Source organism: Muscardinus avellanarius (genome assembly GCF_963383645.1).
Source record: "Muscardinus avellanarius genome assembly, chromosome: 1".
Taxonomy (NCBI): Eukaryota; Metazoa; Chordata; class Mammalia; order Rodentia; family Gliridae; genus Muscardinus; species Muscardinus avellanarius.
In genome coordinates this window covers 158011143-158024732 of record NC_137786.1, presented here as the reverse complement: position 1 = coordinate 158024732, position 13590 = coordinate 158011143, and the positions used below count along the sequence as shown (strand labels likewise).

General features: G+C 43.0%; 1 protein-coding gene across 3 annotated transcripts in view; it reads left to right on the top strand.

Annotated features, from left to right (window-relative positions):
- AMOTL1 (angiomotin like 1) overlaps positions 1–13590 on the top strand; it is a gene marked incomplete at both ends in the record, with an annotated part of 170384 nt that overhangs the window by 84271 nt on the left and 72523 nt on the right. For all 3 annotated transcript variants that reach the window (XM_080711646.1, XM_080711644.1, XM_080711645.1), the window contains one exon: positions 12403–12549. Coding sequence is in view for 2 of the 3 variants with exons in the window: in XM_080711644.1 (XP_080567770.1) it covers positions 12403–12549 (147 nt within the window). The remainder of the gene's footprint in view (positions 1–12402; positions 12550–13590) is intronic.

Below are 13590 nucleotides of genomic sequence, written 5' to 3'. Positions count from 1 at the left end.
GACAGGGGACATCATAAAGATGGAGTGAATTAATATGAATCACTAAAAGAGAACAGTGCTCTGCCCCCAGAAAATTCTTAGAAGTGTAGGGCAACTTCCCTTCGCCCCTTTCCAGGGCCTGTATTTCTCAGCATGTTTCCCTTCATTCTCCCTCCCAGCATTATGGATGATGGTAAATTCAGGGTTTTTAAACTGTGCTCCTAGTGAACTTCATGAAACTGAACGTGACATTTGTGTGTGGGGTATTCTTCTAGGCATAGGGAGAAGCTCTGTAGCATGTGATGGGTTCTTTTAAAGGGGCATCAGTGATCCAAAAGAGGAAGGCAAAGAGGAGGAAGAGGGAGGTGAGTGCTGGGTAGAGCTGTAGGGCCTGCACAGATGCTTGGAGGCTGTTGGACACTGGCACCCAGCTCACTCCACATCACCACCAGCCCATGCCTTCACTGTGTGTCTGCGCTGTTTGGCCCTGGTCCACTTTCTGTGTCTGTCTCTTTCACTAGACAGTCAGACTTGGGTCTTGTACCTATTGTTGTCTGCCCTGGGACAGGTGTTCAATGTTGTGTCTTTGTTGACTGAGAGAACAATTGGAGAAGTGAATGCTCATCAAATTCACAGGCCCGTGATCCTTTGTAACTCATGGGGATTAGAAAGAGCCCAAATACTATCACGAGGATCTAGGTCTTTGAAAGTGTCACTTAAATTCTGTGGGATGCTTTGGAGCAGTGAACAATGAGTGTGCTTCCCAGCTTTAGGGCTGTAAGTTAGGTAACCCCGTGTTATGTCATTCCTGTCTTATTTGGGTATAGAGGAGATGATGAAACCTCATTCTCAGGTATGTGAGAGCTTCCTGAGATGATGATAGCAGGTCATGCTCGGTAACGTGTCCTCAGAAGCTGCTTCTGACTCTGGCTGAAGTTGGCCACACAACTAATATGTAGTTGGTTCACATTAGCTCACTTATGTCCTCATAACTACCCCGTGACAATTATTCCCATTCTTGGCTGAGTAATTCTGACTTTCAGATTTATCAAGCAGTTATGTATCCTATGCTAGACATTTTTACAGGTTTTTTCTCATCATGATATTTTCTTAGATGTGTTATTTGATGTAATCACCTTGTTACTATATTTTTATGAAAGTATTTTAGATGTAACTCAAATTGTCAGATTCCCCTACCCAGTCATTCAGATAAGCAGTAATAAAATATAGGGCACTAAAACTATTGACTTGAAATCGGACCTTATTAAAAAGTAACAAATTACACAAAAGAGTCTTCATTTTGCTAAGGTAGTTAATACAGGTTAGTTTAGAGTTAAGTCTCCTTCACTTCTTTATCATTATTTGGCCTCATTTAATCCAACACAGTTTGTACTTAAAATATACTTAATTTACAAAATTTCAGTTTCCCACAACTTTTTAGGAGTGCAAGTGCTTTCTAAGAGTTCGCATAGCAGAGATTATATTATATACTAGAAACTCTTAGATTCTATAAACATATGAAAGTAATTCATTGATTCATTGAATTCCCCCAAGTTGTCTGGGAAGGGTGGTCAGGGAGTTCACTCCTGGCCTGCCCTGGTGGAGAGGCCAGCATTGCAGGTGTGATGTGGGGACTTGAAACTGATGTGTTTAACACTGCAGGTTTGGGATCCATTGTTAAAGTGGAAATGCTGTCATAAAATCATATGCAGCCAGATGGAAGGGATGAGGAAGGGTGGTTTCCTCAACTGCCCCCATCTTCTGGCAATTGGCAGGGAATATGCTTTTATTTCCCCAAGCTTTGGTAAAAAATAACACAAACAAAATGGTCCTGGATCCTTCTCTTCCTCATACTTGCAGAGAGAGAAACTTGCCCAGTACCTTTCCCTTTTATCGACAAGCAAGGACATTTTATTTAAACTACCCTAATTTTCAAAAAATAAAACTAAAAGGGCTGAGGATGCAGCTCTTTGGTAGAGTTCTTGCCTAGCATGCACCAAGCCCTGGGTTCCATTCTCAGCACCACAATAAAAATAAAACAAAAACTCTAATTTTCATGTAAGAAGTTAGGAAGGAAAAGAAGACTTAAAATTAGCTTTTAGCTTTTATTGTTGCTGGGCTGGTGATGTAGCTCGGTGATAGGGCGCTTGATAGCATGCATGAGTCCCTGATATCTCCTGCTATTTTTGGCTATGCTCTTTTATTTCTAAGAGGATATCTTGTTTCCGGGGGTGGGGGAGATATTGTTTGCTTTAAGTGATTAGTTCACTCTTGAGCCCATAGTGATTTATGAACTGGGTTAATGTCACCTGCCTCTCGAGAGAGTCCCTGTCCCTGTGGGATGCTGCTGCTGCTGCCTGACAGGCATCTCAGTGTCACCCAGTTGCAACAGCACTGGAGGGCTGGAGAAATCCAGCAGTCGACCAGAAGAGCCTGAAGTGCTCCTCCATCTTGGTGTTATGGGTGAGAGGAGCTTTGAGGGGCGCAGTTATGTAGACATAGTATCACTTTATGTCTTGAGGTTTATTGTAAAGCTTTTTGTCCTTTAGCTTTCCTTTGTTCAGAAGAAAATTAAGTACTTACTGTGCACACAGGGACATAAACATTTAAACAGTGGTGCTTACATGCTGGTGACACTTGTCTCTCTCAGGTTTGAGGAACATAATTATATAGACATATTGTCCTTTTGTGTCTCAAGGTTTATTTTAAAGCTTTTCATCTTGTTTGTGTTCCTTTATTAAAAATAAGTAAGTACCTCCTGTGTACATACAGAGACATAAACACATTTATACAGTGCCCACTGGTGATACTTTTCTTTCTCAGGAGGAACAATATATGTACCAGGGTCACCCAAAAGATTACTTCTGTGGTCCTGAGATACTTTCAGGTAGGTATATACAAGATAGGACTAAAGAGTAGTTAGATTCCAGTGATTTAATTAGGTATAGGCTTTTTAATAAAATTTATCTGAGGAAAAGCATCTCTAAAGTCCAGGTACTTTAGTCCTTTAGTTTTACATAAATTACATACCAAGGACATAAACAGTAAATATGAATTATGATGTTACTGTGAACAAGTTGAGTTGGGATATTTAAGTAGCCTCTGGATTTTATGTTAAAAATCTAAATTTTAAAATCAACTTTCTTAGCCAGCATGGTGGTGCACATTTGTAATTCCAGTACTTGGGAGGTTGAGACAGGAGGACTGCAGGTTCACAACCAGCCTCAGCTACTTAGTGAGATCCTCTGCAACTTAGTGAGACCCAGTGTCAAAATAAAGAATAAAAAGAGGACTGGGGGTATAGCTCAAAGTTAGATTGCCCCTGGGTTCAATCACCAGTACTGCAAAACAACAACAACAACAACAACAACAACAACAACAACAACAACAACAAACAACAACACAACCAAACAAAAAACATGCCTTTCTTCTTGTAGGTAAAGCACTTTTGTTATGAATGCCCTTCCTTATGCACTTGCTGTGTCTCTGTATTACAGGCAGCACTGGGAAAATGCTTTTTTATTTGTGGTGAGTGAGTAGAGCTGCGTTGACTCTGCTCTGGCTGCAGTCCCGGGGCACAGGCCTGTCTGCAGGGAGTGGGGAGGAGGAAAGAGCATCTTGTCTCCAGTGCAAGTTTGTGCTCTGGCTACCAAACCCCTGTGATGTTAGTCCTAACAAGCTCAGCCCTCCGGAACTGGATCACAGTGCACTTGTGATTAACTTGTTCTTGCACTAGGTGGTTTTCTCCTTTTTTCTTTTCTTCTTTTTTACCCCAGTAGCTTTAAAAAAAAAAAAAAACAAAAAACCAACACCTTGGTTTCTTGAGTAGTTTGGAAGAGATGTTTAACTCACCTTTGAACTAAATTATATAGAATTGAGAATATGTTATAACTGGTTTTTTTAAAATGTCTTTAATATCCAGTTGATTAGATACTGTAGCATGTACAAATAATTTGTTGTAGCCAGGGGTGGTGGCACATGCTTGTAATCTCAGTACTCGGGAGGCCGAAACAGGAGGAATGTGATTCTTGGGCAGGCTCAGCTACTTAGTGAGGCCCTCTGCAACTCAGTGAGACCCCGTTTCAAAATAAAGAATAAAAAAAAATAGGGCTGGGGGGTGTGCCTTGGAGGTAGAATGCCCCTGGGTTCCATCCCCAATACCGCCAAAATAAATAAATAATTCATTGATTCAATGGCTATATGTGCTGAGTACTTACTATGGTATTGTTTCTACTAGCAATTGTAGATACAAAGGTGATTAAGACTTGGTCCCTGCTGTCACAAATTTACAGGTTAAACGAGGGGAGAAAAACTAAATATGTAAACAATTCAATATAAATCACAATCATCAATATACATAAAATGCTATGGTAGCACAGACCAGCACCCAGAGATTTGGAGAAGGGGTGGCTGAATTCTTGTAGGAAATAGTAGAGTAGAGTTTCAAAAGTCTTTTTGCTAGAATATATATTTTAGTGCCCACTGTGTGCTGAAATAAGAGTTTCCTAGACTTAAGAGCAGAACAGAAAGATTTTCCTGATGTAGGAAGCTTTGGGGGAACTGCAAGTATTTCTCTAGGTTTTGTGCAAAGATAGGGCAATTCAAGGTAGATGGTGCTAAGTCATTTCATATGTGAGGTACAAACAGCTCTATCTGTGATAGGAAGAGGGTCAGGACAATTTTTTTTTAAAAATATAAATCTACCAGAGATTCTTGATTGCAAGCAGTACAAAGTGACTTTGGCTAACTTAAGCAAAAGATAGCTTAACTGCAAATATGTTGGGCAGCTCATAAATTAAGGGGAAGGCTCAAATAATGGCGGCCACTCCAGCAACCACGGCTGCTCCTGGACTCTTGGCGACAGGACTGCCAAGGAAAACAGACCAACACCCTTTTGTCTTATGTCATTTCCTCGAGAGTGAGTCCAGTTGACTGAGTCTAGGTCATTCCAACTCCTGGAACAGGGAGGGAATGCTGTAGCTTCTGTAATGAAAGGTAGAACTTGCCCCCAGGACTTCCACAGTGAGCTGTGTTCTCTAATGTTAAAAGTATTTAATTAGCCGGATACAGTGGTGCATGCTATAATCTTAGTGCCTAAAATAATAAAAATAGGGCTGGGGGCGTAGCTCAGAGATAAGTCTGAGATTTAATGGGTTCCTGGGCTCAATCCCTAGTACCACAAAAAATGAATGAATGAATGAATGAATGAATGAATGAATAGGGTGGGGGTATAGTGTAGCGGTAGAATGCCACTGGGTTCAATCCCCAGTTTTCTACCCCCCCCCCCAATTAATTAGGTGATTTTCAGGAAAAGATTGTATTAGGTAGGAGTTAGAAGTTGAACGGCCTGATCTCTAAATTATTTTTCCGCTCTATAATGTTATGAGAATAACATACTAGTGTTTTTGCAATCACCCCTGTAAATGCTAGATTCTGGGTCTGCAGATGTGGCTTCATCCTCTTCCTCACCTGCTGCCAGGCTGCTCTGAGCTCTGTTTCTTAAGGAGAGAACCGCTTCCACACTCAACCCCATGTGTCTGGTGCCCCGTGATGGACAGGCTCCCTTCTCTGCCTCCCCTCTCCACCCACACAGGGTTAACACCTCCTTGTTTTTCTCTGCTCACCTGACAGGTTTCTTTATCCTTGTCACTACGGCTCCACATCACTGGCCTCAGCAGTGGCAATGCCCTAAAGCATCCTGTTCGTCAACAGAGCACTTACTCTGCAGTGCTGTTGGGCAGCTGTGTGCATGTTGGTCTCTGGGACCAAACTGGAACCCACCAAGGCCAAGAACTGATTTACTCATTTCTTTGTATTTATAGCTCCCAGCACAGTGCTCTCTTGAACTTACTTTAAAGATTAAGCATGCACTCAGCATTTTGATTTCCATTGATACCTCAGATGTTTCTAAGTAAGCATTACGAAGTTCGTCTGTAGACAAGTTTTCAGTTATCACACATTGCACGTTGGGAGAGTCTAAATAAAATAGGTGTCGGTGTATAGCTTTCACTTATTGAATAGACAGATTGGTCCAGGGATTAGAATTCAAGTGTGATGCCATGGATTAGAATTCAAGTGTGATGCCATTTGCCTTGTGGGAAATCTCGAAAACCCTATCCCTACCTCCTAATCCAAATCTGGAGTTTCAAATAATCTTCCCTGGGAGCGGGGAGTGATAAAGCATATTCTGGTGTATGCTTTGGGTTCACTGGTGGAGATTCCTGCTTCCTCTTTCAATGTGTGCATCATGTGCAGGTGTTTGCAGAGGAGCATGCCATGCCTTTACATGTTTCAGTTGGGTGCCTGGACCCAGTGAGCTAGCTTGCTTCCACATGTGGCCATGTGAACCGGCTGCCCTGATTTTCAGGTACCAGTCATGAGTTCTCCAGGCTCCCTCTAAACATTGTTTCAAGGGCCTCCACCTCCCTGAGCAGGGTATTCCTCTCTTGGGTAAAACCTCAAGCTGGGCCAGAATCAGAAAGCTTGGTTACATCGAACTTTGAGGCCACTGGCACACTCAGCAAATTCCTTAGTCCTTTGAAAGGAAAGGTAGAGGCCCTGGAATTGTTTGTTGCTGTGGTTAGAATCTGTGCTCCTGTTTTGGCAGGAAGGTTTGCACTTTGGCGACACCTGGGAGTTGTTTTGCAGTTAGCTGCATCTTTGAGGAACCGGCCTCTGGCCAGCAGAGCAAAGGGAAGCGCAAGTGCACCTGTATTCCAGGGAACAGAAAGATGCGAGGAATTATCTGGGATTCTCAGAGAGGTCTTTGGAAGGAGCTTTGGCCTTCTCTTTGAACTCTGACTTGGTAGTGAGACTGTTCCTAAGAGTAGCGCCATGTTCTCCCTGTCCATCTGCAAGCTGTCAGAGAGCGTGCACTTCACATGCTGCTTGCAGACATTACCAAGTGCACGGCGTGGCGCCTGTCTCCAGAGTGCCTGGACTATCACCAGGGCAATAGCACCAGCTTAGATTGAATGACTGCTGCAAAATGCTAGGGCGTCTGTGTTGAAGTGCTGAGTTTTGTGTGCCTTGGATCATAACTGCTATGGCAGATGAGGAGACGGGGCCAGAGTGAGGGAGGGCACTGCAGAGGAGGTAGATTGAAGAGATACATTTACCTGAATGAAGTTTTAAAGTAGTTGGGGGAGCAAGGTTGATGGCTTAAAGAATGAGGTGACTTGCTCGCAGGATGCTGGGATGCTGAGCAATACTATCAATAGCTAAAGGGAGGGCCTGATTATAGGTGGCCTTTTGACCAAAGTCTGACCTGGAAGTTATAGCCAAAGGGTTATGTGCAAAGGAACGCCATGCCTGAGTGAAATTTGAGGATAGGGGATTCCCAGCCCTGTGTGTTGAATGATAATGAAATGGCTGTTTAATGTCCTCCAGGGTTGAAACCTAAGAGAGAGTTTGGAGCCTGGTCCCTTGGCCTGATGGCAGATGCGGGGTCTGCTCCTGGGGGTTCACCAGTCACAGGGGCGGAGGAGCACTCACCAGCTTTCTACTGTACTCTTGCCTCCTATAGAAAACTCACTTGGTTTAACCTTAATTCATTTTTTTTTTCAACAATGAGACCCTTTGTTATTGCTACTATTGAGTAAGGAAAAAGTCTTGTCTAGGTCACGTTACCTGCAGGCCTCTGGGCAGTCACAGTGAAAGCCACAGCCTAAACCAGAATGGGAAGGAAGTCTCACACTCCTGGAGCAAGCCAGAAGCAGTCACACTCAGGGAGAGGAGAGCGAGGATTCCCCGTGTTGACCAATGCCATGTGGATTTTGTAAAGGAAAAGGAAGCACTGTCGGTGAAATGGGTCTCAGTCAATGTAATGCAGAAATGTGGAACGCTCAGACTAGATTTCAGAATGTCGCCCTTTGTTGAATGTAGCACAAACAGATGTCTGCTTTCCTTTGGTACAGGGGTCCTGGGATCTGCGCATGCCTCTCCCCCGTCAGAGCCCTCCGAGAGCTGACTCCTTCTCGCTGGCCTTGGCTCAGTTCCAAGTAGTAGGTTTAGCTACTTCCCCTGGCACACCAAAGCTGTGTAAGTGGTGCTCCTCAGACATGCTCTGGTCTGCAAGAAGTAGGTAGCTGTCAGTTATGTACCAAGACAAGAATTCCTTGTATGGAAAAATAGTCCCTATGAACTCTGCCTCCACCCCAGCGATTGCACTGTATGCACCGCACACTGTGGAGCCAGCAGAATCCTTGAGAAGCCGCAGCCCACCCTAAACTTGCACTCTTGCTGGCTCCCTGGGCGGGAGCCAGACCTCACAGGGGTTTTCTGGGTTGCAGTGGTATCTGGGAACCTTCTGTGGTTTCTCACAGCTCTGAACTACCAGCAAAGAAAACAGCTCTCCCTGTCAGACTATCGATTTTCAATTTCACATTTCAGACATCTTTGACCCTGTCAGTTAGTTAGATCATGTGTCTTGCGTGTGTGTGTGTGGGGGGGGCACTGGGTATTGAACCTAATGGCATTCTGCCTCTGTGTTATACCCCGGCCTTTTTTATTTTTTGTTTTTAAACATGGTCTCACTAGGTTGCTGAGAGTCTTGCTAAATTGCTGAGACTGGTTTTGAACCTGTGATCCTCTTGTCTCAGCCTCTCAAGTTTGGGATTATAGCCATGTGCTTAACATGTGTCCTGCATTTTACTTAAGAAAATAACTCCCCAGGTTTGGTGATATATGTTTCTAATCTCAGTACTTGGGAAGCTGAAACAAGAGGATTGCAAGTTCAAGGCGAGCCTCAGCAACTTAGACCCTCGGCAACTTAGTGAGACCCTGTTTCAAAAAACAAGACAAAGCAAGACAAAACATCAAAAAATAAAAAGGGCTGGAGGAGTGGGACATGGTGGTACATGCCTATAATTCCCATATTTGGGACAGGAAGATTGCAGGTTCAAAGCCAACCTCAGCAACTCAGCAAAGCCATTAGTAACTTTGTGAGACCCTGTTTTCAAAATAGAATGATAAAAGGAAAGAATCACAGACTGAGTGTGAGAACTTGGGAATTACATATTGAAGCTCACCAGATTAAAAGCAGAAGTAAGGCGGCCAAGGAGTTCAGGTATGGGGCCTATGTACTTAGAATAGGAAAACTGGAATTGAGTGGAGACTGCCTCAAAATATGGAGAAGGAGAAGGAAAGGGGAGAGACAGGGAAAGAAGCAGACTGTATAATGTTATATGCGTGTATGAATGTATCACTATGGATCTCACTGTCATGTACGATGACAATCCACTGATAAAAATGTTTTAAAGAATATGTTGGTGAGCAGTGTCAAAGAAGGGAAAGGACAGAGGAGCATGTTCCATAAATATGGGACATCATAGCCACGAATATGTTCACTTTGTCTTTACATTCTATTACAAGGATACTTTTATATTTTAATGTTTTAATTAAGAAATGATATTTTAGTTAAAAAAATAAAAATCAAACATAAAAGAGGGCGGGGGCTATCACTCAGGTAGAATGCTCCTGGGTTCAATCCCTATTACCACAAAAAAGGGGGTAGCTGGGGGCGTAGCTCAAAGTTAGAAGGCCCCTGTGTTCAGTCCCAACAAAAGAGAAGAAAATAGGCCCAGCCTGTGCTGCAGATATTCCCAACGAGGACAGTAGACTAAAATAAGCAGGGAGGATGTGGTCCATGTGGAACAGGACCAGGTTCTCTCTTAGACTTCTTCCGTGTGGCCCAGGAATCCACACTGGCTGGCCCTGTGATATGACATACATCGCTGCCACTTTTCCTTGTCCCACAAGTGAGAAGGCAAGGAGTCTGAGTCAGTGCAGGGGTCGCTCACCTGGCTGTTTCTGGGCTGCAGTGGAGGGGATGAAGGCTGAGCCTGTGTGCCTGCAGGGCCTGTTGCGCAGCTCTCTTCAGCACCCAGGAGCGAGGCACTGTAAGGCAATGACTGTGTGAGCTCCCAAGTGAGAATAAAGAAGTCTTAAATGTTCATTGACCTGTGGTTGGGCTTGTGTTCCTCAGAGTGTGATGTGTGTGTGTGTGTGTGTGTGTGTGTGTGTGTGTGTGTATTCCATGAACATTCTGTGACCAGTGGAGTGCATTAGTTCTTTCATAAGGTTGAGAGCAAAATGGTGAAAGGTAGCATATCTTTGATGCCTTTGGTTCATGGGCCCCTTCAAAGACTGTCCTCTGTATAATGTTCTGTGGCCTGGAGCTCTTGAACCTACTTTCAGATGGCAGGTCATGTGTCCCATGGTGTGGAAAGGTGTGGAAAAGTAATTGTTACCAATGCAGTGGCAATACATCCAAGTAGTGACTGTGGAGGGCTGAGTGCAGGGGCCCATTCTGAGCTCAATACTGAAAGCACACACATACCTACGGCCTCCTGTGCATGCATTTGTATATACATATATATCTTAATTTTATTAGTACTTTGCTTCCATCTCATTTAAAATTCTTAGCTGGGAGTGTTGATGCATGCCTGTAATCCCAAGTCCTTGGAAGGCTGAGACAAGAGGATCGTAGGTTTGAGGGCAAACTCAGCAACTTAGTGAGACCCTGTTTTAAGATGTAAAATAAAATAGGGTTAGTGAGTATCTCAGAGATAGAATGCTTCTGGGTTTAATTCTCAATATCACACATACACAACTCATAAGCAAGTCAATCAATCAATCAATAAATAAATCAATCAATAAAATTCTTAATCATGTGACTAGATGGTATCTCCTGAAGTTGTAACATGATGCTGCATGCCATTCATGACCTAGATGTATTTTAGGAAAACACTGCACTTTGATTGAAGCTCATGGCCCTGAGCTCCTCTTGTATTCTGACTTGGTGGGAGGGATAGGGTGAGGTGCAAAGGCATTTTATGTTTTCTTTCTTGTGTGGGCATGGTTCACCCTCTAGCTTTGGGCTTCCCAACTTTGGCTGCACACTGCTCCCAGAGATTCTGGTAATTGAGGCCTGGGTGCTGGGTTTTGAAAGATCCCTGGGTGATTGTAATGTGCAGTCAAGAGTATACCTTGTACCTCCTTAGTTTCTCACCTGCCTAAAAGGAGAAGCCAGGTCAGGGTTTGACTTTGGATCTAAAACATTTAGGATGTAATTTTAGCCCTAGACTTTCAGATTTATAGATGTAGAGGATGAGGCCCAGAAAGGGGCTGATTTTCTTTTCAGAATAGTCCTTGCAACTTGGCTGGAAAAAAACAAAAGTTGACAAGTACTGTCTTATCCATTTGAATTATAATATCTCCATGCAATGTGTCATTCATACTTGCTCTAAATTCATTTTTAAGGTGATTTCATTATTTTAAATCTGTAAGATAAATATTCTAGTTATCAAAATCTTTTTCTTGAAGACAGTTGTGCCTTTGATACAGGTGAGTAAACAAGCAAATGTTGTTTCACGTTCTGAGTTTCCTTAGAGACTCAGAAAGAAGATAGGCACATTTCCATCTTAACAGCCCATGGTATGTGTCGTCCCTTACTAGTAGTTCAGCCTTGTGGGAAACAGGTAGATAACAAACCTAGGAAGATATTCAAGTGACCAATTTGAACCCATTGCTGAAAAACATTGTTTTTCTTCTAGTGGAATTATCTTTGTGACAAAGATTTTAATTTCTTAAAGAGTATGACTCCTTAGAGTAAACTAAGTTGCTTTTGTCAAAAAGAGCCTTAAACTTGGTGCCCAGGCAGAGAAATCAGCAAAGGGAGCAAACAGGCTGCCCCACACTGCTGAAAGTTCCCATGGACATAGCATGCGCATTCACTGTCATTGTGATTGTAGCGGTATCTCCTGTACAGCGATGTAGGGCGGAGCGCAGTGTCACGTTTAATTGGACAGGAAGCACGCTCTGGTTTGTGTGTGAAGCAGATAAACTGGAGCGGACAGGCCGGTGCTTGGCAGAGGCCCAGAACCCAGAAGCCCAGCTTCACACCGTAACTTAAGACTTAAGAAACCTTCGAGAGAGGCCAGGAGTCCTGACCCGGACTGGGACATCTTACTAACATGTGGCCTGGCAAAGTGACAGCCCATTTCTGTATCTTTTATACATTTTGAGAGACAGCTGCCCTTTGCACCGGTGGTTTTCCTTTTCTGCCCTCTCTGCCACCCTCTTTCTATCTAACCCACCTCGATCAGTGCCAACTTGGTGACTTGTTCCTTTACAACGGGACTTGGTGCTGCTGTTGCAGCCCTTGCGACTGGGTGTGTGAAAGCGTTCATGCCTCTGCCCAGAGTGTCTTGGAGATGGTTAGGTTGACCTCGGGGGTCATTCTGGTGGGTGGCTGGACTTGCGATAATTCTGAATAGTAACTTTGGAATTTTATGAATCAAAAAGATGGCGCTCCCGCTGCGGGTCAGAATGTGGGAGAATGCCTTTTGGGCTCTCGTGAATCACACAGGAAGGAGGGGGCAGTTGATTGGCACTAACATACATGCCACTTCCTTTCCCCAGCTCCCCCTCCTACCTGCTTCAGCCCCGGCAGTCCTGTGCAGATAGAAGACCCCAACTACTTTTTCCCAGACTTCCAGCTCTACTCTGGGAGGCATGAAGCGTCTGTTTTGACGGTGGAGGCAAACAGCAGTGTCAGGGAGAAAATTGGTAAGTCCTTTCTCTGGCTTGCATTGGGAAAGCAGAATGACCTTATGTTTTCTTTATCTCTTTTGGTGCAGTAGTCTTCTCTTTTCTGAGATTTCACTTTCCTCAACTTCAGCTACCCAAGGTCAACTGTGCTCTGAAAGTACTAAGTGAAAAAAAAAAAAAAAAAACCAGAAAGAAAAATGTATACATCTTAAAGAACTTTTATTACAATATTGTTTTAATTCTATTTCATTTATTATCAGTTATTTTTATTAGACTCTTAGCATACCTATTTGTAAATTAAACTTTATCATCCATAGGGAAAAATGTGGCATATGTAGGGTTCAGTACCATCCTCAGTTTCAGGCATCCCTGGGAAGTCTTGGAATTTATGGCCCAAGGATAAGAGGGGACTACTGTAATTCAGACTTTTCTGTATTCTTTATTCTTATCCTAAAAATCAACATACTGGTGCTTGGAAGGCTGAGATAAGAGGACTCTGGAGGTTCTAGGCCAGTGTATGGTAACTTAGTGAGACCTTTCAAAATAAAAAATAAAAAGGGCTAGGGTTGTAGCTCAGTGGTAGAGCCCCATTTGGCTTATCCCCAGTATCACAAAATAAAAAAAGAAGTAAGTAAATATTCAGCATATTGGATTACTGGTTGTCTGTGGTAGGTGCCTTATTTTCATTCATGTTGTGTTATAATGTTAATAAGACTAATTTACTCTAATATGTGAATTTCTTTCTGAGAGTCATATTTAAGTATGGAGGAACTTCAGAGTTACATCATTTAGTCGCTATTTTTCTCTAATTTTTAAACAGTTTTACCTACCCTTTCTCAGAATCTTTCATCTTTATTTATTTTTTTTTTTGCAAGTAATTCAGAAATATAGAAGAAAGCATTTAAGACCGTAGTAGGGAAGGAACTTTGCTCCTTGGTAAAAACTTCCTGCCTATTTCTGAGGGCTTTTGAAATTGGTAAAACTACAAAGGATTCTTTAAAACCACATTAGGGGAAGGATATTATTTCTTGCCAGATGTGCTAATAATTCATTTTTCTC